Here is a 24,719-nt window from a genome sequence, read left to right on the forward strand (position 1 = left end):
AAACGGCAGTTTGTCGCATATTGAGCGCTGCTGACTGAAATCAAGACCGACACCTAAGATGCTGTCAGGGGAGAGTGAAAGGGTGACAGCGGGAGGAGGAGGAGGAGGAGGAGGAGGAGATTGGCAACGATACCCGAGAAAATACGGAGTAAAAGGAACTTTTTTGCCACGGCTTTCTCAGATACTAATGTAGTGTGCGATAGATGAGATGGATAAAAAGAAAACACTGTATATAGAAGAATGAAAACACACTATTAAAATAATATCTCTTAAATATTCAGTAATGCTAAAAAAAAACTTCCTAAAATTAAGTAAATTTATCAATATTAATGCTGGTGATTTAAAAGTAGAGAGAGTATTATAAAAAATATTTACTTGGCACCATGTCATCAAACTTGCCTGAAGTTATGTTTTCAAACCAGGGAGAGACTTGGACTCTCAAAAGAAAAAAGTACCTTCAAAACACTTTAATCTATTCATCACTTTTTATTATTAAAATGAAAAATACAGAAGAATTCTGTTAACAACTCAAAACCAGATATTCTTGGGACCAAATGGCTCTCTAACGAGTACAGACATCGTTTTACCATTATGTATTTTACCCAACAGTGACTGCAGTGATTCAACAACAAAATAAAAACAAAAAAAAAAGACATTAATGGTAGTCCACCGCCACCATCTTCCAATCATTCCACAAAAGAAAACAAACAAAAAAAGAAAAAGGGCTCTGTGACGGCATCAGCTGGACACCTATAAAGAGTTCATTTTCCTGTGATCAGAGGATTTCTCAGCACGATGATGACGGAGTCCCCTCTGAGGAACATTTTAGATATGTAGCGGTCCTTATTCACTGGCTTAGACTTCTTCTTTCCCTTCCCGCTCTTTGGAACCTCCGTCCACATCTCCTTCACGTTCTCCAAGACCATGTTGCAGTGCCTGGAATCACAGCAAGGACGTAAAACACGGAAACATAGGAACAGACGATGTGGCTCGTCGAAAAACAAGCAGGCGTATTCTTATGACTAGTTTATAAGAATTTGTGACATTAACCAGTTTTCTCATACTTTGAATTTCCTCTAAAAAATTCACGAGTGGTCAAGAGCTGTCGTACGAGCCATGTACAGATAGTCTCCACAGGGGAAAACACAAGTTTATTTAAGAATTATAATACCTTAACATGGGTGAAATTTGAGTTTAAATATTACAATGAAATGAACAAATAAAATATACAATGCAGACAAACTATACGCAAAATCAATATATATTCGATCATCATGGCTTGCCAATTTACTGAAGGGTTTTTAAGGTTTTGCGATTTTTCTAAACAGCAGCTTATACAGCTCAGTATTTGTTATGAAAAGTCTCTCACTTTGACAGCTGACTAAGAGTCTCTGAGACAGTTACTGTTCAGTATCATCCTCTGGTGCTATAAACAGTGTAACATCACCTACTGTAGATATCTCTGACTGTCACATCCCCTAACTGCCTCCCACATTAGTCACAGACCACTTCACTTTAGAAAGATGTTTTTGGCATCTTACTTCATGTCGGACTTTTCCTATTTTTTTGTCTGTCACAGTACAAGTCTGCTCAGATGACGTGTTGTAACAGCTGTGCTATTTTTATTTTCTACCGTTACTGACACTGATACATTTTTCATATGTTTTCCTGCTGAATTCAAACAGCAGGCATTTTTTTTTATCCTTGTAGTATTTTTGTGAATGAAACTTGCCCACAGGGGGATCAGAACATGTAGCCGTATACGGCAATTTTAGGGGACATTAATTATGAAATTGAACAAATCTCATGCGCTACTCCTCATAAACATGCAGTATTCATCAGGCTTACAGTGTCCAGTTAAATGAGTTCAGTTTGTCCGACTTAAACCAATCATACAAGCAAGCTTTCCTGAAATAAGTGAGAGAGGTTTAAAATTAGAATACAAAAACATTCTTGCATAAGGCCAAATTATATATGCTGTACCTTGGACTTAATCAGAAATTAAAATGAAAAAAGATGCAACAGTTTGCAGCAAATAATTAGACATGTATTGTTGTAGGAGGTTCCACATTAAGAATATTAGGGTTCCTATTTCTTTACTTTGAATGTAGGATTATTTAAAAGTGACAACAGTTATCCAATATTAATTGTCCAATTCTGATATGCTAAATTTAATAAAAAAAAAAAAAACATCTTAAATTAACTGTGATAAAATCTATGTGATAGGATCAGGTGTTGATATCATATCCTAGTCTCAAACCTGTTCAGTAATAATTCAGTGACTGAGCTCAGTACCTGTCAAAAGCCTTGACTCTGCCGAGCAGCTTCTTGTTGTTGCGGCAGTTAATGAGGACCTGAGTGTTGTTCTTGACGGACTGGGTGAGCACTGACAGTGGGCCGGTGTTGAACTCCTCTTCCTCTCGTTTCTGGAGCTCCTCAGGAGTCATCTCTGACTTAGGCTTTGTTAACAGACTCCTGAAATGTGACACAAAAAAGAAATACCAATTAAAATATTGACAGTACAAAATAAACATGATCAGAATGGCATGTTGGAATTAGTTTAGCATATCGGATTGTTCCTTCTTTTATGCCAAATTGGCTCTCTGTTACAATAATGATTATACTATTGCTTCAGCCCATGCAATTCATTCTGGAGCAAATCCTTTTCCTTTTTTGGTTTTATTAATTTTAAATATTTTAACTGCTTTTTTGCTTTTGTTTTTAATTCATTGCCTGCCTTGTTTTTTGATTTCGCATTATTAGTTGCATGACTTCTTATGGAAATAAATTAATAAATAAATGAAGTTTGAATTCACATTTAGAGACAAAAAATATGTTAAAACAGATTCCCGGCTATCTAACAAAGTTTTAGACTTGGACAAAATAAAATGACCACATTACACATGAATAAAGTACATAAATTGGTTCACTAATCAATATACCTGTAAAAAATTTAACCTAATCATATTGTTCATCAGAAAACACAGACACAAACCAAGGAAAATTTCCACTAACACAAAGTTAAATGTGAATTGTTGCAATTTTCAGGAGGTGGATGATGTTTTCATTTGTGGTTGTTGTTTGTTCTTCACTTTAAGAAGTTAATTCGTGCTATTAACAGACTGGCCCTTTCCTCTCATACGGATATGGCTCTAACATGAAAAACAGGACGAATAACACCACATTTTACACATATATATTTAAAAATCCGTAACAACTTAACTTATCATGTAAGACAACAACACATGCTCAGCTGTGGTACTTGATATTAGCATCTAGCTAACCATCGTTAGCTTAAATCAATGTAACTGTGACTTATGACTCGTAACTTGCCTTCTCAGTTTAGCACCGACGCGTTATAAAGAGTAAAGACGTATTCTTTCTTATAATGTATTTACAACGGTGTTTTAACAAAGCCGGGGCTGAAAATATAGCATCGAAAAGACAAACAAAGCATGATACAAAGGGTTTATCAACTTCAGCGAACCGGCCCTGGCTCCTAACATGCTAACCAGGTTAGCATTGTAACCGTTAGCTTCTAGACGCAACGATTCAGAGTTCAGGCTCTGAGACAGAGAGAGACCACTCTCTCACACACCGACTGATCATTGCAGATACTTACATGGTTGCTGACTTATAAATACACTCTTCTCAGATCGTGTCCCGTTTGTCTCCACCGGGTGCCTTCGTATCTGCAACGATTCTCCCACACTCGCGTGGATCGAGCTACTTCCGGGTCAACGAATACGCGCTTGAAAGTTTTGTAATAACTTCCGGGTTACTCACAGGGAGACTATAATATATATTATTTAGTGATATATAATCAGTTTTTAAAATATAATTTCTTATGATAATATAAATAATAATTGTATATTAATTATCTTAATAAAAAGGTGAAGTTAATTGTCTAGTAAAATATAATATATGATATTTATATATCTTATTGGCTATATGTTACATTTTCTTTGGTTACTCACACCTGCCTGCTACATAACAACTCTTACATTAAAAATTTGAGAAACTACTTTGGTACTTCAGTATTAACACTATCCTCTACGTTATACTTCTATCCCACCAAGGCAAGTATGCAGATATTTTTTACTCCACTACATTTAGGCTATTTGACATATTATTAGAGTTATTCTTTAGGCAAGATAGGCTAGTTTAAGAAATTGGAGCGAGCATATAAAATACAGTATATATTGACTATAGTAATGTTAAAAGGAGCTCAAAAATGACCAACTGCAACATTAAATTGTAATAATATTAATAATATTACCAGCAACAACAACTTTATATATAGAGAGAACCTACAAAAACAGAGTTTACACAATGCTTTGAGAAAAAAGTAAAGATACTACAAAAAGCAATATAATTACAGAAGTCAAACAGCAATGCCAGACTAAGCCAAGACAGATATTAAAGTAAAATTAAACAAGAGATAAGATGCAAAATCATATTAGAAAGAATAAGAATAACAGAAGTTAATGCATCAGTTAAAATAACCCGAGCCTATATATTAATACTTTAATGCTGACTGGGTCCATACAGCACAATAACCATATTTTGCTCATAATTTGAGTGTACACAATTATGAATGTAGGAATCATGGAGTAGTTTTACAGTGTACAATTTACAGGCACTGCTATCTTTATTTTTATTTCACCACAACAGGCTGCTGATAAGAGAGCAAAATGGAAGAGAAGAAGATGATTTGATTATAAAAGAATATGTCTGTTGTAATTATTATTATTATTGTGCTGTTTAAGGACATGGTTTTCATACCTTATTCATAGTACACTCACCACAAAGGCCCTTCCTGTTAAAGAAGTCGTCACAGGAAAAGAGATGGCAGAGGGAGCAGCCAAAGTGATACCACAGACCCAAACAGGTAAGTCTTTGTTTTGCTCTTTAACACAACAAGAACGAGGGGAAAGTGAGTGTGTGTGTGAGAAAGAGAGAGAGAGAGAGACAGAGAGAGAGAGAGAGAGAGAGAGAGACAGGGATGTAGGCTACACTATCTACACAGCAGCAATGAGACACTGAGAGATTGGCTTTCTGGCAAGAGACAGACAGACGCCTGGGGGTGTACAACCCACCCACCTTATTTCAAAGGGTGGCAGATCTACCTGTGGAAGCCACTTGCTGCGGATAATGGCAGCCTGTGTGCTGATGAGAGAGGCGAGCATGTGGGATTGATTTCCAGAGCTGTGCTGTATCTTTATGATGCACACCTAGCTCTGCCAAAAGACTTGCATCCCAAACTGTGGAGCAGTGGGTCTGTAAAATGAGCACAGTGTGGCATTATCCTATGTGATGGGACGGCAGTGATCTTTAGTTGCCCAATTAAGAGAGCAGAGATTAACCTATAAATATTAAAACAGATGGGCAAGAAGAAAGTCCTTGTATTACTCTGAAACAACTGAATAATGTTACATTTTTTAAATACGCTTTATTTATACCATTATGGCCCAAAGTGATGCTTTCTTTAGGGAGTGTATGGAAATGATTGAGTTATGTTAACATGTGATTCATCTGCACTCTGACACATTTGATTGTTAAAGTTAAAGTTAAAGTCCCGCTGATTGTCACACACCTGAGTGTGTGAAATTTGTTCTCTGCATTTGACCCATGCCCTGAAGGAGTGGTGAGCAGCAGCGGTGCCATCGTTGGGAATCATGTGGTGATCTAACCCCCCAATTCCATCCCCTGATGCTGAGTGCCAAGCAGGGAGGCAATGGGTCCCATTTTCATAGTTTTTGGTATGACCCGGCCGGGGATCGAACCCACGACCTCCCAGTCTCAGGGCAGACACTACCGCTAGGCCACTGAGCTGGCCTTGTTCTGCTTTTGTTCATGATACAAAATAGTGAGGGTGGGAGCTGCTGTAGTCACGCGTTATGTGGTGAGGAAACTTTCAGTGACTAATAATATGAAAATCCATGTCTATTGTGCAAAGCTGACATATTGGTTCACCTACGACCCAGTTGCCAGGAAAAATGTTGGCATTGTACGTTTCTGCAAACCACAGATACTTTACATTTGTACGTTATTATGTAGCTAATACATTGGAAGTTTCAACACTGCTGTGGTTAATGTGTGGTTGGGTTTGACACAAAAACCATTTGGTTATGGTAAGGAAAAGATGTTTCAGCTGAAAATACCCAGATTTGGGGGCACAATCCCCACTGGAAAAGCAGCAACATCTCAGTCAAAAACAGCTGCTTTTCAGGGCACTAACAGGAATAGCAACAATGTAGAGGTCTAAAAATGCTTTTCCTGGCACTATCCCAGGTGGAAAAACAATGACAGGTCGCTTAAAACACCCACATTTGGCTGCTAAAAAGCTGCTGGAAAAACAGCGATGGGTCCCTTAAACACAATTGATTTTGTTGTTTGTTGGTTTTCAGCGGGGCTCAGTGCCACGGCATCCACATCTTACATAATATACAGGACAGGGATCTTTGTTTGGTGTATGTGACCTTTTTTCATTTTTATTTTACAATTAATCTCTCAAGGGACGAATGATATTGAATATAAATCTGTGAATATGTCAATAACAATTAAAAACTCTCTCCGGCTCTCCAAAAATTTTACACTCCCCTCTTTTCACCCAGGGGAGTTGTAAGACTGATTAGCCTGGGCCCCAGTGGGAGGGGGGCCCTTGAAAATCCTGGATTTAAAAGTTTGGTTTTGTTCGCAATTTAATATTGCTGAGTAGTCAGTGCCATAACTACCTTGAAAATGGCAAAATAAATTGGTTGAAAGGCTGAATTTATTATATGAATCTGTGGATGCTTTCTGAGGCCCCTCTCACTCCTTAAAAGCGCACTTGGATTCATGTGTAAACACAGCTGGAGCCCAGTGAGTGACTGCTAATGTTGGAAATTGGGGTTCCAAAAAATAGAAGGAAAAAATAAAGGAAAGACAAAGAAAGCAAACTAACTTTGTAAAAAAAAAAAAGAAATCAAAAGGTACATGAGAGAGACATGAATCAAGAAAGAGAATAAACAATCCTCTCCTTTTTGTGACTCCGCTCAATTAAAAAAAAAAAATTTTTGCATAGTCCCTTAAATAATTCAACTATAAGATGTTTCACTTTATATTGATTTTGGTGGCAAAACTTGCTGAGTTAAGTAAACAAAACAACCACACTGAGAAAACCATCTTTTATCTGCTGCAGATATCAGCACCAAACTGTCCCAAACCAACAGTCTGTGTTAAAAACAAAGTAAGAGCACATGTTCATTCATCTGTATCAGCAGGGCTGGTTTAAAGCCCCGTGCTTATCAGTGGAGCTGTCAAAAGAAGGTGGTTATTTATTGCACTAAGCGCAAACAGTATCTTCTCCCTCCTGCCTCGGGGTATAAAACTTTGCACCATAAACCTGTTGATTCACAGCTCTGTCCTCCGCGACCACAATTACTCATGCCAGTAATGAAAATATTATTATCTTCGCATCTATCTAGACTGAGAGTTTGCCAACAGTGGAGTTACCTGATCCAGCCCAGTCTGCTTTAACCACAGGCGACTGTGGATGTGGCTGCGCTTGGAGAGGTGACGGGCTGGGGTCTTTTGATATAGAGAGTCTTTTGTCTCACGGAGGCAGCCATCCAGAAAAACGCTCTGATCTGTATCCGCGTACATCTATGTTCCTATGAATTTATATCTCAGGGAAAAGGTGAGGGAAAGTTGAACAGGCAGTGACGTCAGCGCCGGGTGTAACTCAAGACAGATCAATAAGATCAGCGGGACTGGATCTGGAGTTACATCACAGTGAGCGCACTGTTTCAACATGATGTCTCCTCAAAGAAAGCTTCAGGTGCACATTTGAACTGTTGATCCTGAGAAGAAGAAAAAAACTGGATCACAGCACGTCAATAAAAACCGCCTCCTCCTTTCTGCGAATTCACAAATTACTTTGAATAATTAAATCAGTGTATCTGTCGTCCCTGCTGGGTGAAACATTTAATAACAGCACAAATAAAAACAATCAGCAACAGTAGGTTTTAATGAGATGAAAGGAAAACACAATTATTTATCGTTAAATTACATGCAGAATTATTAAAATAGTAAAGTCATATTTTTGTAGCTGCAACGAAATCGAAGACAGGAAATGTAGAAAAATGAACACCGTATTTTTCCACGTATGCTTTTGTATCTTAAAACGATTTCACCTCTTGGTTAACACATATTTTCATTTCATTTTGATTAAGTTAACTGGAACTATAAGAGCTTAAACCGCATTTTATTAACTGTTAAAGATCTCGGTTAACATGCTGGCAAATAAATCAGACAATGATAATTTCATTTTGATTTTATTTCATTTTTAATTTGACATTTTTTCTGTATTTTGCGGATAATTTCCAGTGATGGCATTAGGCCTCAAAAACGTGACATGCGCGCAAACATTTCATTTCTATACTGGCAAGTGCATACACATATGTGGAAAATAATTCATGAGAAACGTGAACTAAGTGGAGAGCATTGTTTCTAAAACAGGAATATAGTTTCAGTTAAAATATGCTGACCACATGGCAATTTAATACAGTTTTAAAATGGTTGTTGACTCAGTCCCTGGTTAAATTGCTAATTTTTGAAAGAACAAATTAATGTTGCTTTTGGACATTTTTTGGAAATTGTGTATGTCAGAAGAAGCCTTTGTTTAAATTTCAGTTTGAGACTCTATGTCATGTTTGTGCGTTAGATCATTTGTGTGAATTTGACACAAATTGCGCAAAATGCCATTTTCAATTTAGAAATCTTTCACTGTAACACAAATAAAATATTGTGGAAATGTTGCGGGATATTTTTCATTAACCAGGCTTTTCATACTCACTCAATAAATTCAAATTTCTTTTAAGAAGGATGCTCTGGCCTTTTATTCAGGCCTAACTTTGTTAATCTAAATTCTACAGTAGTGTTTTCAATCTTAGATACTGAGCACCATGACTGTTAGTCTACTTTTCTATATTCCAAGACGAAGGAGGGCTTGAGCTGACTTGAGGGCAGTAATTTGGAAAGTCATTACAGTATCCCCCGAGGTCTGAGTGGCCGTTCTTGGATAAAAAATGTCCCGGAGACGCCTTAGACGTGGCGCACTCCTCTTGGCACGGACTAAACGTTGCGGCACATGGTATCTGGTGAGAGTAAAAGTAGCTGGCTTGTCCGGAGATCATGTTAAAAGAGTAGGGATCCGACAGCGGCAAGGTGCACGCGGGGATGGCTGTGGAGAAAGCGGTGCAGGCGGTGCCAATCTGATGGCGTCGGGATTGCGCGCAACTGAGTCCAATGTAAGACATCTCCTGGTGCGTCTGCACGAAGCGGTCCGCGTCTGCAGCACTTGTTGCGCTCAGCCGGGACCGCTGTGACACCATGGATGTGGCGTGGTTTGGAAAGCGGGGGTGAGCGCTCAGATAAGTCCCTGTGCCAAGGTGGGTGCGCACTGGTGTTTGGAGAGGCAGAAACGGCGGCACCGGCCAGTAAAACGAACCCGCAGCGGCCAAAGTCACACTGGTTGCCGTGCTGGAGGACATCAGGCGACCTCCTCCCCTTTTCAGCGCCAGCTTGGTCCTGGAGCCAGCTGCGGCCCTGCGTCGGAGCTTCCCTGATGTGCCACCTATAAAGACGTCCTCGCTGCAGGGGTCCAGCATCCAGTAGTTGCCTTTCCCCGGGTCATCATAGTGGCGCGGCACTTTCACGAAACACTTATTCAGACTCAAGTTGTGCCTGATCGAATTTTGCCATCCTTGTCTGTTCTGTCGGTAGTATGGAAAGTTGTCCATGATAAACTCATAGATGCCGTTGAGCGTGAGCCGTCGTTCCGGGCTCTGGCGGATTGCCATCATGATGAGCGCATTATAACTGAAAGGAGGTTTCTCAGGTTTGACGCTTTCTTCTGATCCAACGCTTTTCTTCGACTCTCCTTTATTTCCTTCTCGTTTTCCATTTGCAGTCACCGCCTTGGTCTCTGCTTTAGTGCACAGTTTTGGGGGTTCGGAGTTCTTCTCACTGTCAAAGTTTTCCTCCTGACTGGATTTCCCTTGATGTGCGGAGCGCAGTTTCTGGGACGGAGAAGGAGACTCCTGGTCACCCATCACTCCTTCTCGTCTCAACAACAGGCTGCTGATGCTGAATGAGGACTTGTGGAAAAGTCGGTCCGGTGTTTTCAAGTCCTCCATCTTGAAGGTTGAAGTCCCAACTAAATCCTCAGAGGCGTCCGGTGATGAGAGCAGAGCGCGTCACTGAGCCCACAGAGCAAATATGCGCTGATTCAAAGTGGTGAGGAGCCAAAGACGCACTGGCCACACAGCGTGACAACAAATGCGCATGATCACAGCGGCTCAGGACAAAAAGTAGTGCAATTACTTTGACACTGGAGCTAAACGTGAAACATTTGGGGGCGTCATCTGTGCATGTTCCAGTATTTTAAGACGACTGGATCCTTAGTGTAGGAAACAGAATAATCAACAAAGATATCACTTTTCTAGATCAAATCAAAGCACCAAAGATCATGTGACTCAATGTTTTATAGCCATTAGCAACTCTAAAATCCAAAGTAAACTCAATAGTAATTGAGCCCAACTCGTGCCAAGACACATTTGTCAATCTGTGTGACTGATCGGTGAACTCTCGGGTTCAATTATAACACTTCCGTGACTCATGAAACTCAACCACCTCACACGCGCCTTGCCCTCTGGGCTGGCCTCATCGCTCCTTCTCTTTTTGCTTCTCTCTGCGCACCTTTGTTGACACCCATGATTTAGCAAAACACCCATGAAGCGCAAAAAAAGAGGCTATAGGTGTAGCAGTGAGCTTAATATGCCCAAACAAACACACACAGACAAGAAACGCAAAGGACAGATGCATGTTGGGTAACATTCTGGAAAGTAGGGCAAGGTGATTATTTCTTAACATGTTATTGCAAGATTTTAAACAAGCCTCAATCTCGTGAAAAGGGAAGGAACATGCACTATTAGTAGATTTTATTTTGAAGTCACTTTTTTTGACTTCTCCAAATGAAAATGCATCACTGACCGGACACACATCAGCCCTGTGGCCAACACCAAACTGTATTAAACTCTGCAGGTTGTCTTGCTGCTAAATTGTTTGTGTTAATCTGATCAAAAAATTTCTTTGTTCTGAAATATAATCATTTAAGAACAGGGGCTTCTGACATGCTCAGATCCCTAAAGAGGCTTGAGTTTAATCAAATTTGAATGAATGAATGGCTTTATCTCTGGCAAAACAAAAAATAAAAACAAAACATTAACAGAAATGCCCCAAAAGGAGGAGGAAGAAGTGTACACTTATATAATCCTGCCCCCATCTCAGTATCCATGTCAACAACTATTCCAGACTTATATACAGCCATTAATATATATAAATTAACAACAGTCTTAAATGATAAATATACCAACCCCATCTCAACCAAGTCCAGATAAACAAATAGACCAAACCAAATTGCAAAATGGATAAATGATTAAAATGAGTGTGTGTCCTGTGTGGGTGAAAGGAACAGAGCGATCATCAAGACAGTGATCCATCCCATCAGATATAAATGAGGCATGTTAAGACAGCATGCAAGATAATGTTCTATCGTCCTCCTGAAGGAACAGAGAATAAAATTAATAAATAAATAAAAAGACTTCGACAGTCCATGGCACACATAGTGGCACTGCAAACTGGCTGCAGGCTTTTTCTCATAAAGGACCCAGCCAGAGAGAGTGAAACATGGCCTGCGGTGGAGTCGAGTCAGGGTATGTGTTATATAATGTCCTATATGTGACAGCACTGGTTTAAAGGTAACCACACACACTCATTTTGTACTTGTAGTGCCTAGTGTAAGACCCACTATAACAGTCTCACATTTATTTTAACCTGAAGGTTCTGAAAACTATTTGCTCTCTAATAATGCTCGAGCTTCACTTCCTTCAAAAGTGTGTTAAAAACCATGAAGAAACAACTTGAAAATTAGTGTTGCTGTCATTTAAGAGCTCATCAAACCATGCTGCATGTAAATCTTTTTGAGCATGCCCTGCACAGCACATGGCAGCAGACAACAGTGTGGTAATACCCTTTCCAAACCCCAAAGACAAAAAGGAAAGTGTTCTGATACTTAAACTTATGAGAGAATAGGTCAAAATCAGCTTTTCACTAATTTCACCTCTATAAAATAATAGCACAGGCTCTGAGAGGGGCAAGCCATTAATTTCTGATTGCTCAAAGAAGAAAGTGACCCATTTAACATAATAAAAAAAGACAGAAAAATAAAATTAAAAATTAAATATGTACCTTGGAATAACATAAAATAAACAGATAAATAAACACCCCACGATCACAACCTGAGCACTACTTTTTGTTCGGTAATACAGCAAATGATTGCCCACTGTTAACTAATTAAAGTTAATTAAAGACAATGTTAATCATATCAGCTGTAACGCCGGGTGGCTCCCAGTTCATACGCCAGACATCAGACCGGAACTACACATATATCTGTCACCATTATACTCTCTCTTAGTCAATTTGATAGGGGCCTCCCTCCATAATCCTTGTGCTGCACAAGTGAGCACTTGTTGGGAATGTCTCAGGCACAGCAGAAAGCACGCATTGTTGTCTCAACACTTGTAATCCTCTTGGATCTTTGTCTCTGTTTAATATTTGATTTCATGTCTTGTGTTGTTTAACAGTGATTTTGCAGTGGCACCCTGGAGACATTTGCATGAAAATGAGACCAATGTTAAGACAATCTGTAGATCTATATGTTGTATATTTGATCAATGTTTGACTAAATTCTGTTTGGAGGACTCTTGCTTGAATGTTAATGACCCAAATTATAAAACAAAAAATTCATAATATTGCCTGTAACTGGTTTTTATTTCAGGTTACATCCATTTGAACATTTAGCTTACACCACAGCCTACCAATAACAATATGAAGTCAAGTACTCATATGTGAAATGTGTCACATGCCATATTAATATTGCACTTAGCTGACTAAGAGTAGCAGGACCAAACAAAAAAATTTAATCAAGTCAAAAAGTACGAGCTACCCTTACGATCTTTTATCATGTGCATTAAAGTACATTGCCTTTCAGGTGTTTTGCACAGCTCCAGCCTGTTAGGTCTCGTCCCATGCGATGGCTCCCTCTGCTGCAAGAAAGTCTGACAAACCATCCCTTAGTTCAGAGGACAGCCGTGATAAAACAGAAAACATGGAAGCTAAAAAAACCTATTGGAGAGTTAGTGTTTAATCTATAAAGTCCATCTTCATCCCATCACCCTGTTCACTGCATAACTAGGATTAATAAAGAGCTGGTGTGCGATTGAAGCTAGAGAAAGCATCACCATCTGCAGTGAGCTTTATGCATCCCTCAGTTGTGGTAGAGCAGCATACAGTTTATCTCCTGGACATTTTGTGTCTCCCACATCCCTGTGCCCGAGCAGGGTAAACTTTGGGGTTAAATTACCCTCACAGACTCCAAGTTTCAGCAGCTTTTTGACTGACGACATTGCCTCTGCGCTTGGCGTGTCATCTGAAATCAAAAGAAGTAGCAGCATTATTATACAGTGTCATTTTTTGAAGTACAGAAAAATGTATCTAGAGTTATACATCCCTGACTTTATGTAGTAAAACCATCTGAAAAACGTGTGGAAGCTGCAGCTTTTTACGACTCCTCTGGTTTTACGCTCTTTCTTAGACTCTTATTGTGGCATAACACAGTTAACAAGTGCACTTACTATCAAAATTGCCCATGAATGCAATCCCCAGTGAGTCATGATTGTTCTTTTTGGCATGTGCTCCAACCACACCCCAGCCGCGGCCTTCATACACTGTGCCGTTTGGTCCAACAAGGAAACTGCAACATATATTCAGACACATAATTAATTTCCCTCCCATACATCCATACTGTAAATACAGCACAATATAAACATCACTCAATAATGACATTTGCCTAAACTGTTTGAGCAATGAAGGGTACTCACTTATATCCAATGTCATCGAAGCCTCTTTCTGTCATATGCACCCTCTGAATGCTGACAAGGCGGTCCATACACGCTTTCTGGTCTTTGCAGCTTGGGTTGGCAGTGTGGTGTATGAAAACTCTCTGGGCAGTGCCTTTCAAAGCCTCCTTTTGTTTGGGGGCAGCTGCTCCCCACACCTGCCTTTTAACAATGGTCACTGAAATGCAAAAACATGAAACATATTCAAAATAAAACACAAAAATGTAGGCTTATGCCACAATGGAAAATGACATCAGCAGCAATAATTTCAACATCATTTCCAAGTGAAATATGTGTGGTGTAAAGCTGTTTGTTGTCGTACCTTTCTCTGCCATGCCTCCGTAAACAGGCGCCTGTCGTTTCGATGACTGCAGTCCTGTGCAGCTGCTTTTTAGCAAAGAGATAATCTCAGTGGGCGTGGTCACGGGAAGTACACCTTCCCTGTACTTCATTGTTTCATGTGGATGCATGAGCACACAAGTTATTCCTGTGTGTCACGTTGGCTGAGTAATAGTCTGCAATTGCCCAACAAGTTTTTTTGGAATATACGTGTTTGAAAAAGGAGGAAACAGAATCTGCACTGTTGACATTTCACATGGTGACAGAAAAGGTGGCAACTTCTTTACCACAGATGTGACATGGACACTTTAAAATGATGTGTAGAGTCATGGGAGTCTTAAGAGGAAATAGGTATTATCTGTTGTTTTGCAATAACAAGCAGCGTTTATGGTTTTACGGCATCAGGGAAACAAGAAGTTGCTGTGAATAAGCATTCTGAAAACTGCTGTTACATGTTTCCTGGGTACATAAAACACTCACACATTTTAAACAATTGACTCTTTTAATCTAACAAAACACATTTGAAAATGACAACTGCTATAAAAAACTATTAATACATAATATTCACAAGATGGTGTCTGACAAACTGTATGTCATCTTACAAAGATCATTTCAGGGTTTACACACATCAGCAGTAGATGTAAATTTGCAGATGAAAATTTTTGACCTCTTCATTATCACCAGCTTCACTCTGTCCATCTGTGTCCACAGTGTGGGGCCGTGCAGACGTAGTACAGTCGCATAGCATCCTGCCAGGAGAAACAGAACATATGCTTTAAGTAGATCTTCTTTTCAGTTCTTAAAATCCAAACAAAAGATATGTGGATCACGGGACAAGGTGTCTCCTCAAGGACCACAAAAGCAAAAAAGGAAACTTATTCCTAGACAAACAATATTGACACATGCATAATGTCTTTCATCAACAATCATTACCTCAGCCTTCATACTGTGAGACTGGAAGAACACTGCCTCCTTGTGACCACATCTGGGAAGACACATGGTGTGAGCACAATGTTAGAAACTATTACAAACACAGCTGCTCAGTGTTACGTCTAATTTCACAATCAATTAAAGTCCAAAATCTTAAAACTCTTAAAAGTCAGACACTTGTTGTACACAGCCTGCACAGTTCAAGGTGGTCATTGTGGAGAAATACATGTGTGGCTGGTGAAGAGAATCAATCATCCAAGAAGGTAAAGCTATATTTTAATTATCAGAGCTTGGCTGGTCGAATAGTTAAATTGAACTCCCAGTAAATATTCAGTTTATGTTTGTCATGTGGAGAGAATGAGGACTCCAATGAGAAACCAAGGTTGTCTTGTTTCTAGTGTCAGTGTAACATTAAGTGATTGTTAGTAAATCAAATTTGATGAACAATATAAAAGCTTGTTGCAATGTGTAAAGAAGCAGGAGTCAACTTTCTGCCCTCTTGTGGTAAAAAAGAAAAATCACCAAAACAGAGCTGTTTTTCTGCACTGAATGTCCAAAAAAATTTAACTATACTGAATGTTCCAAAAAATTTACAACACAAGAAACATTACCTCTAAAAAAAAAACAAAAAAACAATTAGTGGTCTCCAGAGATAAGGAATGATGTCAACTTATGGTGGTACAACTTACTTAGGACAGGGGTGGTCTTCTGTCCTTGGTAGCGTTGGATCCTGAGATACATCAGCGATGATTTGTGTCAGCTCACTGGAGAAAGACAGAAGCAAGGTGACTTAAATTGTAAAATATACAATGTGATATTTTAGTATTGTCAGTGCCCTCTTAAAAATGTGTCTTCACATGTATTTACTAGGGCTGCCCCCGACTAAGAATTTTCAAAGTTGACCAATAGTCGTCATTTAGAGCCCTTAGTTGACTAGTCACCTGCATGTGTATGATATTAATTTAATTATTAAATTATATATTTTGGGCAGGGCATCCAATGGTTTGGTTTGATTACAGAGAAATACAAAACTGTACTAATGAACGTTCATTAATATAGGCCTATATTTTATCTAGAAGTGCACGTCACACACTGAGCGAGCCACCTGTTAATGACGCTGTCGGCTAATGGGCATGTAGTCTCTATAAACAGACTCTACATACAGTGTATGTAGAGTCTGTAGGCAAACCCCTGAACTTGAAGAGCGGAAGAGCCCTGGTTTCCGGTTGTAGGCTGTTTGTAGTCCGCGTGATATTGATAAGTCACGTTTGAGCCGGCTGCAGTTGTTGCCAGGTTAAATGCTCCGTGCGGTGAACTAACGAGGCGGAACATAATTGGCATCACTGCAAACTCTGAATCCATCGCAATAGTTCAGCATATTTACTTATATATAAACGGAAGTCAGAAACAGAAATTCTCCACCTCTGCCCAAATCAAACCGGAATGCCAAAAAATCGTGGGTCTGCCCCCAGAGGCTGTATTGCCGTCCGCCGGAAGTCAGACGCCGAATACAGCCGATGGGTTCCGAGAATGATGGGCATGTAGCTACTTCCATGTTTCAGATGAAACGTCATGTTTGTAGTCGACCAATGAAGATGAGTTTACATATCACCTTGGGTTCGTCCTTCACCTTCTCAAAATGATCCCACACTTTGGATTTCCTGCCCGACATGTTATTAACTAACGTTTGATCAACTATTAGGGAGCAGCCTAGTATTTCCACAGAAATAAGTAATTTCTGCAGTCTGAATCTGCACAATTAATATCAAAGGATTCTCTTTTACTGACTTCCAGAAGATCCTGTTTAATATCAGGACTGCAGCTGTACCTGAAAGTGTATGGATGGAAAATACATTTATTTTGATTTGTCAGTGACCATAAAGGGTTACAGTGATGTAGTGGTTACATAACAGTCAGCAATCAACACCAAACTTTTCACCAAAATGAAAAGTTTTAAGGAATGTACTTGTTGCACCTGTAACACCACCCAGCAGTGATGTCACAGAGTACTGTGGACACCTGTACTGTACTGTGTGTACTGTGTACACCTGTACACCACCACAACAAGGTGAGTTAAGTTAAAACAACTAGAGGTCAGCAAAAACAAGATCTTCAAGGGTTTATAACTCTTTAACGCGGAGATGAAACTTCAGTGAGAACAAAAGTGTGACATACAGGGTTCCAAATCGCATACTTTTTATTTTCATTTTTGTAGGTACTACAGATGCCCTTAAAAAGTACGTACTGTTGCATGCAGTATGCACACAATCGGGACATACTACTTTCTCATAACATTACGCCCTGAACTTTGACCCTCTTGCCTTTATATCTATTACCTTGGAGATAAAACAAATGCCACTCACAGAGTTTGCCAGAGACGAAATCAACCCAGGGAGCTCTGTGTGTAGTTTAACTTTACAGTTATAACGTACTTGGAAAGAGCGCTGTCATCTGTCATTGCGACTTCTGACAGCTGTCAATCAGCTGTAAAACAGCTATCACTGAGCTGTCAAGCTGGTATCTGTTTGTAGCTCAGTCAATGTAGTGTATCGTCAACTGCGCAGAGGATTGTGGGTCAGAATAGCCAGAAAAGCATGCTGGCTTGCATAGAGCGAAACCGGACCGGATGTAGTGAAACATTCTGGTATTTTTGGCATACTGCATTCGACATACTGTGTACTGGGACATACTAAATCTTTTACTGACAAACTACATAGTGTGGTAGAATAGGTATTGGAATGCATAGACAATTTCAAGCAAATCATGATCTTGGTAATTTATGTGACATCTTTTCTGTAGCTTCTTTTACTTACTCAACCTCATGGGTGATCTTGTTGACATAGATGCAGCTGTTGTCTGCCTCTTGTTGGTAGTCACAGTTCCTGCACTGCGGGTTGAGATCAATAAAAAGCATTCAGCAACTTACTACAGGAACACAATAGACATTTAGGTGTACTGTTTTCCTGTAACACAACAAATATTCCGTCCGGACTTCCTGATTTTTTTCTAGCTCTGTAAAGGTTAACAACACCCACCTATCACAAGACAGTTTACCCCATATACAGACTCATGCTATATCAATATGTCCATCAGCATGTTAGAGTGATCCCTGATACACTGCACTACACAGACACTAACGTTACATTTGATTGACTCAAATACAGGAGCCATATCTGACAGACAGGAAATACTGTAGCTTTCTTTTTTTGTTGTTGTTCACACATCTATGGTCTTTGAATGTAACTTTGTGACTTCAACACTCAGAGAGGCTTCTCTATGGGACCTTAACTCTGAATCAGATACTCACCGCATAAAGCAGGATACGGTTCTCCTTGTCTTCTTTAGGGTATAACATGTTGTTACTGGAAGATAAAGACAGCGTGTTTAGTGGGTTTCCATTGTTTTTTCTTATTTTACAAAATGAGACGTAGCGTTAGCTTGTCATTGTGACAACGTTAGGTTAACATGCGTTTAGCATAAACGTTAGCTAGCTAGCTAACTTTAGCTATCTAACCTCTATATGATCATAAACTCACCATTCTTGACAAAACCGTATCCCAACAAATCCTGGTTCGTATGTTCCGGCGTCTAAATCCATTGGAAAAACTTCAAGTTGAAGTTAAAACTGACAAATAATAATAGATGCAACGCTCCTTCGCTTGCTCCACATCGGTTTGAAAACAGATCGTCTGCGCATGCGTGTACTGTTAAACATGTGATGATTTTTGAGACAGCGCCTCCAGCGGTGGGAAGACTGAAGCACTGCTTTCAATTTGCCATTTAGTATTATATTATTTTTAGTACGTAGCAAATGAAAACCAAAGTTTCGGTAAAACAGAACAAAAATACATGACAAATACATAATTAACTTGCTTATTATTTTAGAGAAATATCATATCCATATAATGATTTGGCTTAAAGACAACCCTCCTTTTTTATTTTCAAAGATACCAATTTTTTAAACATAGGCTACTTTGCTGCTGTTGAAAATTTAAAACTCAAAAAATTATACATTTGCAAAAACTTATATTTAGACATTTCATTTTTATTCCATTTGTTAAACAGACCCTATATTCTCTCTTTCCCCTGTGTTTTATTTATTTATTTATTGTGCAGTTAAACGTATTTTTACAGTATTTTATACTATAAAATAAATTTTATACAACATCTATAATGAAAATCTAGAAACATATATATACTTCATGCATTGCTTGTATTCTATAACATTTGAAAAAACCACACTGATGTAAAAGTACAAGGTTAACATTCAGGAAACAAACTTTATTGACATTTTGATGTTGTTATTAGCCCAAACGAACCCCTGCAAAGACAGTGTCATTATCCTCAGTTGCAAAGATATCGTTTCTGTCAGGCCCCCAGAGTTGCACACAGACCTCGTCGTACTTAGACAGTTTGATGACGCTGCTCATACTTGCCACTTGGCTACACTTATCAGGCAGAGTGGTGTGATACAGAGACACCACCTTCTCCCCATTTTTGTGTATGCCACACTGTCCACGCCCATACACAGACACATGCACAGTGAAGTGATAGAAGCCATCCATGGGACAGGTGAAGACACCTGTGTCAGGACTGTAGCCTCCTCCCTCGTTGACCAGCACAGTGGCAAACTTCAGGACTCCACAGTGTTTTGGGTAGCTGTCACTGATATTCAGCTTGGCTGTGAAAGCTACAGTACCTGGAGTCGGGGACATTAGAGCAAAGACTTAAGGAGGTTGTAAAACTTAACCTAGTTTGTCTGTGTCACAACAACAGAACACTAGAAATGTGCAGGTATGTTTCTTTTTATCTGAATTTTTAGTACATTTCATTTTACTATCAATAACTAATAGTGCACAGAGAATTTAAGGTGTACTCTGATTTAAACCTTAATATTCTAACTGACTAAAACTTTGTGCAAAGGCACCACTCACTCAATTCAACAATAGAAATGACATTACCCATAAAAAAACACATAAGAAAAGGATGCAAATATTCAGCAGTCCCCATCACTTTATATGACTCATTTACACTTTTTGGCACACTAACTTAACTGAAGTTTTGATGTCTGAGACGGGAGAAGCCACTGTTGAGAGATAACATTCAATATATGAAGACTATCCCCCTCTAATTAACCCCCATGTCCTAAAATTTGCATTAAATTAGTAGTTTGAATATATCTAAGTCTGTAATGTATAATGCACATATGTGTCACAGCACCCTGCAGGTCCGTTGTTACCTGTTGAAGAACTGCTGTCTCCTCGGCGTGGTTCATAAGCCATGACAAATACTTCCGATGATGTCGTAGTGCACTGTTAAAAACAGTAATTAAATAAGTGTAATATGTCGATGGTAACAACATAATATCAGTAATTTACCTGTTTGTATGACTGGTAACCTGTGAGAAAAGAGTGTCTTACCTGTTGCTGCCTTGCAGGGGAATGCTGCAAATGTCATAAAGACAAGTGGAGCTACTGTCTGAAGTTGCTCATCTGGTTTCCAGCTGCGACCTGTTTATACAGTCTGAGACACAGAAAGTAAACTTAGACGCGGGGACTCCAAAAGAGTCCGCGGCGGTGTGTAGTCACAGATCAGATCAGTTTAAAGTCCTGCAGAGAGCGGCACTAACAAACTGGAGGTGAATGGATGCCCAAAACCAGGTAGCAGCAGTCACTCCAGTGTACAGTAAATGGCAGGAAGGGTGTTGAAGAGGCATCAGGCTTGGCCGATGTATTTATGGAGGTTTATTACTGTCGTACGAGCGGTGTCATATTCCGAAATCCAGTTATAGGCGGAAAGAAGGACATGTATTGCTAAAAGTTAGCGAAACGCTAATGCAGTTCGGGTGCGGCTGTGTCACTGCCCGCACAGACGCCCTAAAAACTCAAAATCCGCCGAGAAAGTATACACGATCGGCCATCCGGCCAAAGTACACACATTAAACAGTTAGAAATTAAAACGTAGGTCTTTCAAAGTAGCATAAAAACTAGCATTAAAAGCTAAAACTGAGAGCCGAAGTGACGGAGGACACCGAGTAGAACCCGGAAGCAGAGGAATGAAAAACAAGGAAAGAATTTTTGTGTAATTGTTTGCTTTTTTTTAATGAACAGTCTTTTTTTGGGAATCTAAGGAAACTAGTGGAGATCTACAATCCCAATTCAAAAAAAGTTGGGATACTGTGTAAAGCTTGGGCCTAAATAAAAAGAATGCAATGACTTGCAAATCCTGTTCGACCTATATTCAATTGAATACAGGGGGTCAGCCCAATGGTCCCACATTTCTAAGAATTTTTTTTTCACTGAAAATTAAACCCTATGTCCCCACATATCTAGGAAATTTTCAAAATTAGGTCTTGTGTTCCTACATTTCCCTTCAATTTAAGCCCTATCCTCCCACAAGGGTTAGGGTTAGGGTTAGGGGGGATAATAGGTTGGGTGTAATTGGCTACCAAATTGGGAGAAAGGAGGATAAAATCTGATACAAATTTATGAAAAAGGAAATGTGGGAACATAGAGCTGTGGGAACATAGGGCTGTGGGAACATAGGCACGCTCCTGAATACAGTACAAAGACCAGATATTTACTGTTATGACTGATAAAGTTTATTCTTTTTTGTAAAGAAACACAAAATCTGAATTTGATGCCTGCAACGTGTTTCAAAAGTTGGTACAGGGACATGTTAATCACTGTGTTACATCACCTTTTCTTTTGACAACACTTTTGACAACTGCATGTATCTTTCAGCATTCATGGTGCAGTCACAGATGTGAAGTTACCCATGATGCCATTGGCACTAACACACAGCCATCACAGATGCCAGCTTGAAAGTCGGAATGGTAACAATCTGAATGCTCCTTTTTCTCTTTAGCAAGGAGGACACAATGTCCATGATTTTCTCGAGCTCGGGCCCAGAAAAGTCAGCAGTGTCTCTGGATGATGTTCATAAATGGCTTTTGCTTTGAATGGTCGTAACGCATTTGTAGATGCAGCGACACTTTGTTTACTCACAGTGGTTTCCCAAAGTGTTCCCAACCCCAAACAGTGATATCCTTTAAAAAATCATGCCAGTTTTTAATGCAGTGTTGTCTGGAGGGTCAAAAGTAAAAGGCATTCAGTACTGGTTTTCAGCCTTGCCCCTTATGTGCAGACATTTCTCCAGATTCTCTGAGTCTTTTGATGATATTATAGATTATAGATGGTGAAATTCACAAATTCCTTGCAACTGTATGATGAGAAATGTTCTTAAACTGCTGGACTGTTTGCCTACACAGTGTTTCACAAAGTGGTGAACCTCGCACTGTCCTTGCTTGTGAACAACTGAGCCTTTCAAGGATGCCCCATTCATACCCAATAATGATAATGATCACCTGTTACCAGTTAACTTCCTTACCTGAGGATTTTTCCAAACAGGTGTTTTTGAGTATTCCACAACTTTCTCAGTCATTTACTGCCTCTGTCCCAACTTTTAGGACACGTGTTGCAGACACCAAATTCAGAATTAGTATGTATTTAAAAGACAAACAATAAAGTTTAACAGTTTGAACATTAGATATCTTGTCTTGTACCTTACTCAATTAAAAATAGGTCAAAAAGGATTTGCAAATCATTGCATTCTGTTTTTATTTAAGTTTTACACAACGTCTCAACCTTCTTGGAATCGTTGTATAATTATGATAAAATAGGTGAATGAGTTTTTTTAACCGGAGCAGAGACATAGGCCATTAAAATATACTGTACATACAAGACAAACTGATTCAAGCAATGACAGCAGGACAACGCAGGAAAATTAACCATTACGATGTCAAAAGTCTATGTAATGACTGGATATTCAGTGTATTTGTTTCTAAATAAATTCAGGCATTTAAGCTACAAGCCAGACTTAAAATTACCATCTTCTTCCAATAAACCAGCACCACACCCTTGTCACTGTTGTGGATTTTTCAAATTCTTGTTGTGGAATAATTGCAGAGTTGTTGATAGTTTTGAAAAAGCTGAATTCAGGTCTATTTAACTCAGAAAAGATGAACATCTTTCAGTCCAAGCCCAGATTTCATCTGTGCATACTGGGGGTGATCGCATGGTTCCAGTCCTGTGATTGAAATTTTAGTTTTATGGCTACTTGTTTTGCTTACATTTGGATGACTCATCCTTTTTCATCATAGGTTTACACAGAAAATAAGAAAACATACTAAGTGACTGATTTAATTTGAAACTAACCAAACAAAGAAGTAAAATTCCTGATGGTTCAACATGATGCTAAAAGAGAGTTCAGTGCACCAGTAATCCATGCATGATATTTTATTTAATTTCAGACAAGCAGCACTTGAAATTTATATGTAATAACATACAGTCCATACAATTGCTAAGATGCTGTACAAGGATGAGCACAGCCATGAACGTCACATATGATACAGACACTTCTACCTCATATAAAACCCAGTGAAGATAGTATCATTATCCTCTGTTGCAAAGATGTCCATTCGACCCTCACCCCATAAATTGATCCAGACCTCATCTCTCTTAGACAGTCTGACCAAGCTGCTCATGCTGCTCACTTGACTACTGTTATAACTGAGTAAATCTGGCTCATTGACGTGATACAGAGACACTACTTTCTCTCCGTTCTTGAGCAGAGCACACTGCCCGCGTCCGTACACTGTCATGTGCACCATGAAGTGATACAGGCCGTCCATGGGGCAGGTGAAGACGCCCGTGTTGGGATTGTAGCCTCCTCCCTCGTTGAGCAGCACGGTGGCAAACTTGAGGATTCCAGGCTGCTGTGGGTAGCTGTCGTCGATGTTCAGCTTGGCTGTGAAGGCTACAGGTCTGTCTAATGAGGGCAGAGTCAGTGATGGTGATTAGAGTGTGGGCCATTATAAATCTGTCACACTGTGATACAGTTCTCTCTCTAAATATTTTCAAAACAAAGGCTTGTCTGTCCTTGAAATTGTGCGTGCAACAAAGCAAAATGTGTGTATGATAATTTTACATTATGATTACTGTATGTATTTATTCATTTTCAAAAGCATTTACCATTTGCAGCAGGGTTGTCATATGCCATGGCTGGAGACTGAGGATGTCGTGCCAGACCTCTGTTAAGAACATAATCAAACAGCAAAAAGTGTACATATGAAAAAATGTAAATATACTTTCAGTAATATAAGTTATTCTAACATATCCACTGCAGGGTCACAAGACATAGTCAGATAAGTATTTCCAGATCTGTTTGATAAGATTTAATTGCCAGCTCTGATAAAAATATAACAAATCTTTCCATATATGAGAGCCGTACCTGTTGCTGCCTTGCAGAAGAGCGTTGTGCTTTTCTAACCATCAGCTGCAAACAGGCAGGTACAAGCAAGGCTGTTTTTCTGGTTTGCAGAGTGTCACATGCTGATGCAACATGCAAACATGTTCCACAGTGTTTACCTGACATTTTCCGTAATTC

The 24,719-nt window shown here is 39.3% G+C and overlaps 5 protein-coding genes across 5 annotated transcripts; all 5 read right to left on the reverse strand.

Moving 5' to 3' along the window:
- Window positions 1-466: 466 nt before the first annotated feature.
- snrpd2 (small nuclear ribonucleoprotein D2 polypeptide) lies at window positions 467-3,751 on the reverse strand. The gene is made up of 3 exons (XM_033630801.1): window positions 3,623-3,751; window positions 2,296-2,475; window positions 467-936 (listed from the first exon to the last, which is right to left on the reverse strand). Coding segments are annotated over exons 1-3 (357 nt in total). The 5' UTR covers window positions 3,625-3,751; the 3' UTR covers window positions 467-761.
- Window positions 3,752-8,302: 4,551 nt separating this feature from the next.
- On the reverse strand, window positions 8,303-10,447 carry foxg1c (forkhead box G1c). Its single transcript, XM_033632281.2, has one exon. It carries the CDS (start codon window positions 10,179-10,181, stop codon window positions 8,961-8,963), a length of 1,221 nt encoding a protein of 406 aa, XP_033488172.1. The 5' UTR covers window positions 10,182-10,447; the 3' UTR covers window positions 8,303-8,960.
- Window positions 10,448-12,857: 2,410 nt separating this feature from the next.
- pglyrp5 (peptidoglycan recognition protein 5) lies at window positions 12,858-14,679 on the reverse strand. The gene is made up of 4 exons (XM_033632132.2): window positions 14,326-14,679; window positions 13,986-14,181; window positions 13,740-13,858; window positions 12,858-13,534 (listed from the first exon to the last, which is right to left on the reverse strand). The coding sequence occupies exons 1-4, from the start codon at window positions 14,471-14,473 to the stop codon at window positions 13,362-13,364; spliced, it is 636 nt and encodes a 211-aa protein (XP_033488023.1). The 5' UTR covers window positions 14,474-14,679; the 3' UTR covers window positions 12,858-13,361.
- A 146-nt stretch (window positions 14,680-14,825) lies between these two features.
- polr2i (RNA polymerase II subunit I) lies at window positions 14,826-19,039 on the reverse strand. Its single transcript, XM_033632137.2, has 6 exons — window positions 18,809-19,039; window positions 18,580-18,634; window positions 18,086-18,159; window positions 15,962-16,036; window positions 15,276-15,327; window positions 14,826-15,091 (listed from the first exon to the last, which is right to left on the reverse strand). The coding sequence occupies exons 1-6, from the start codon at window positions 18,868-18,870 to the stop codon at window positions 15,029-15,031; spliced, it is 381 nt and encodes a 126-aa protein (XP_033488028.1). The 5' UTR covers window positions 18,871-19,039; the 3' UTR covers window positions 14,826-15,028.
- Window positions 19,040-23,554: 4,515 nt separating this feature from the next.
- Window positions 23,555-24,653, reverse strand: LOC117260204 (complement C1q and tumor necrosis factor-related protein 9-like). Its single transcript, XM_033632133.1, has 3 exons — window positions 24,564-24,653; window positions 24,305-24,363; window positions 23,555-24,101 (listed from the first exon to the last, which is right to left on the reverse strand). The coding sequence occupies exons 2-3, from the start codon at window positions 24,330-24,332 to the stop codon at window positions 23,692-23,694; spliced, it is 438 nt and encodes a 145-aa protein (XP_033488024.1). The 5' UTR covers window positions 24,333-24,363; window positions 24,564-24,653; the 3' UTR covers window positions 23,555-23,691.
- Window positions 24,654-24,719: the final 66 nt, after the last annotated feature.

Source organism: Epinephelus lanceolatus, chromosome 4 (genome assembly GCF_041903045.1).
Source record: "Epinephelus lanceolatus isolate andai-2023 chromosome 4, ASM4190304v1, whole genome shotgun sequence".
Taxonomy (NCBI): domain Eukaryota; kingdom Metazoa; phylum Chordata; class Actinopteri; order Perciformes; family Serranidae; genus Epinephelus; species Epinephelus lanceolatus.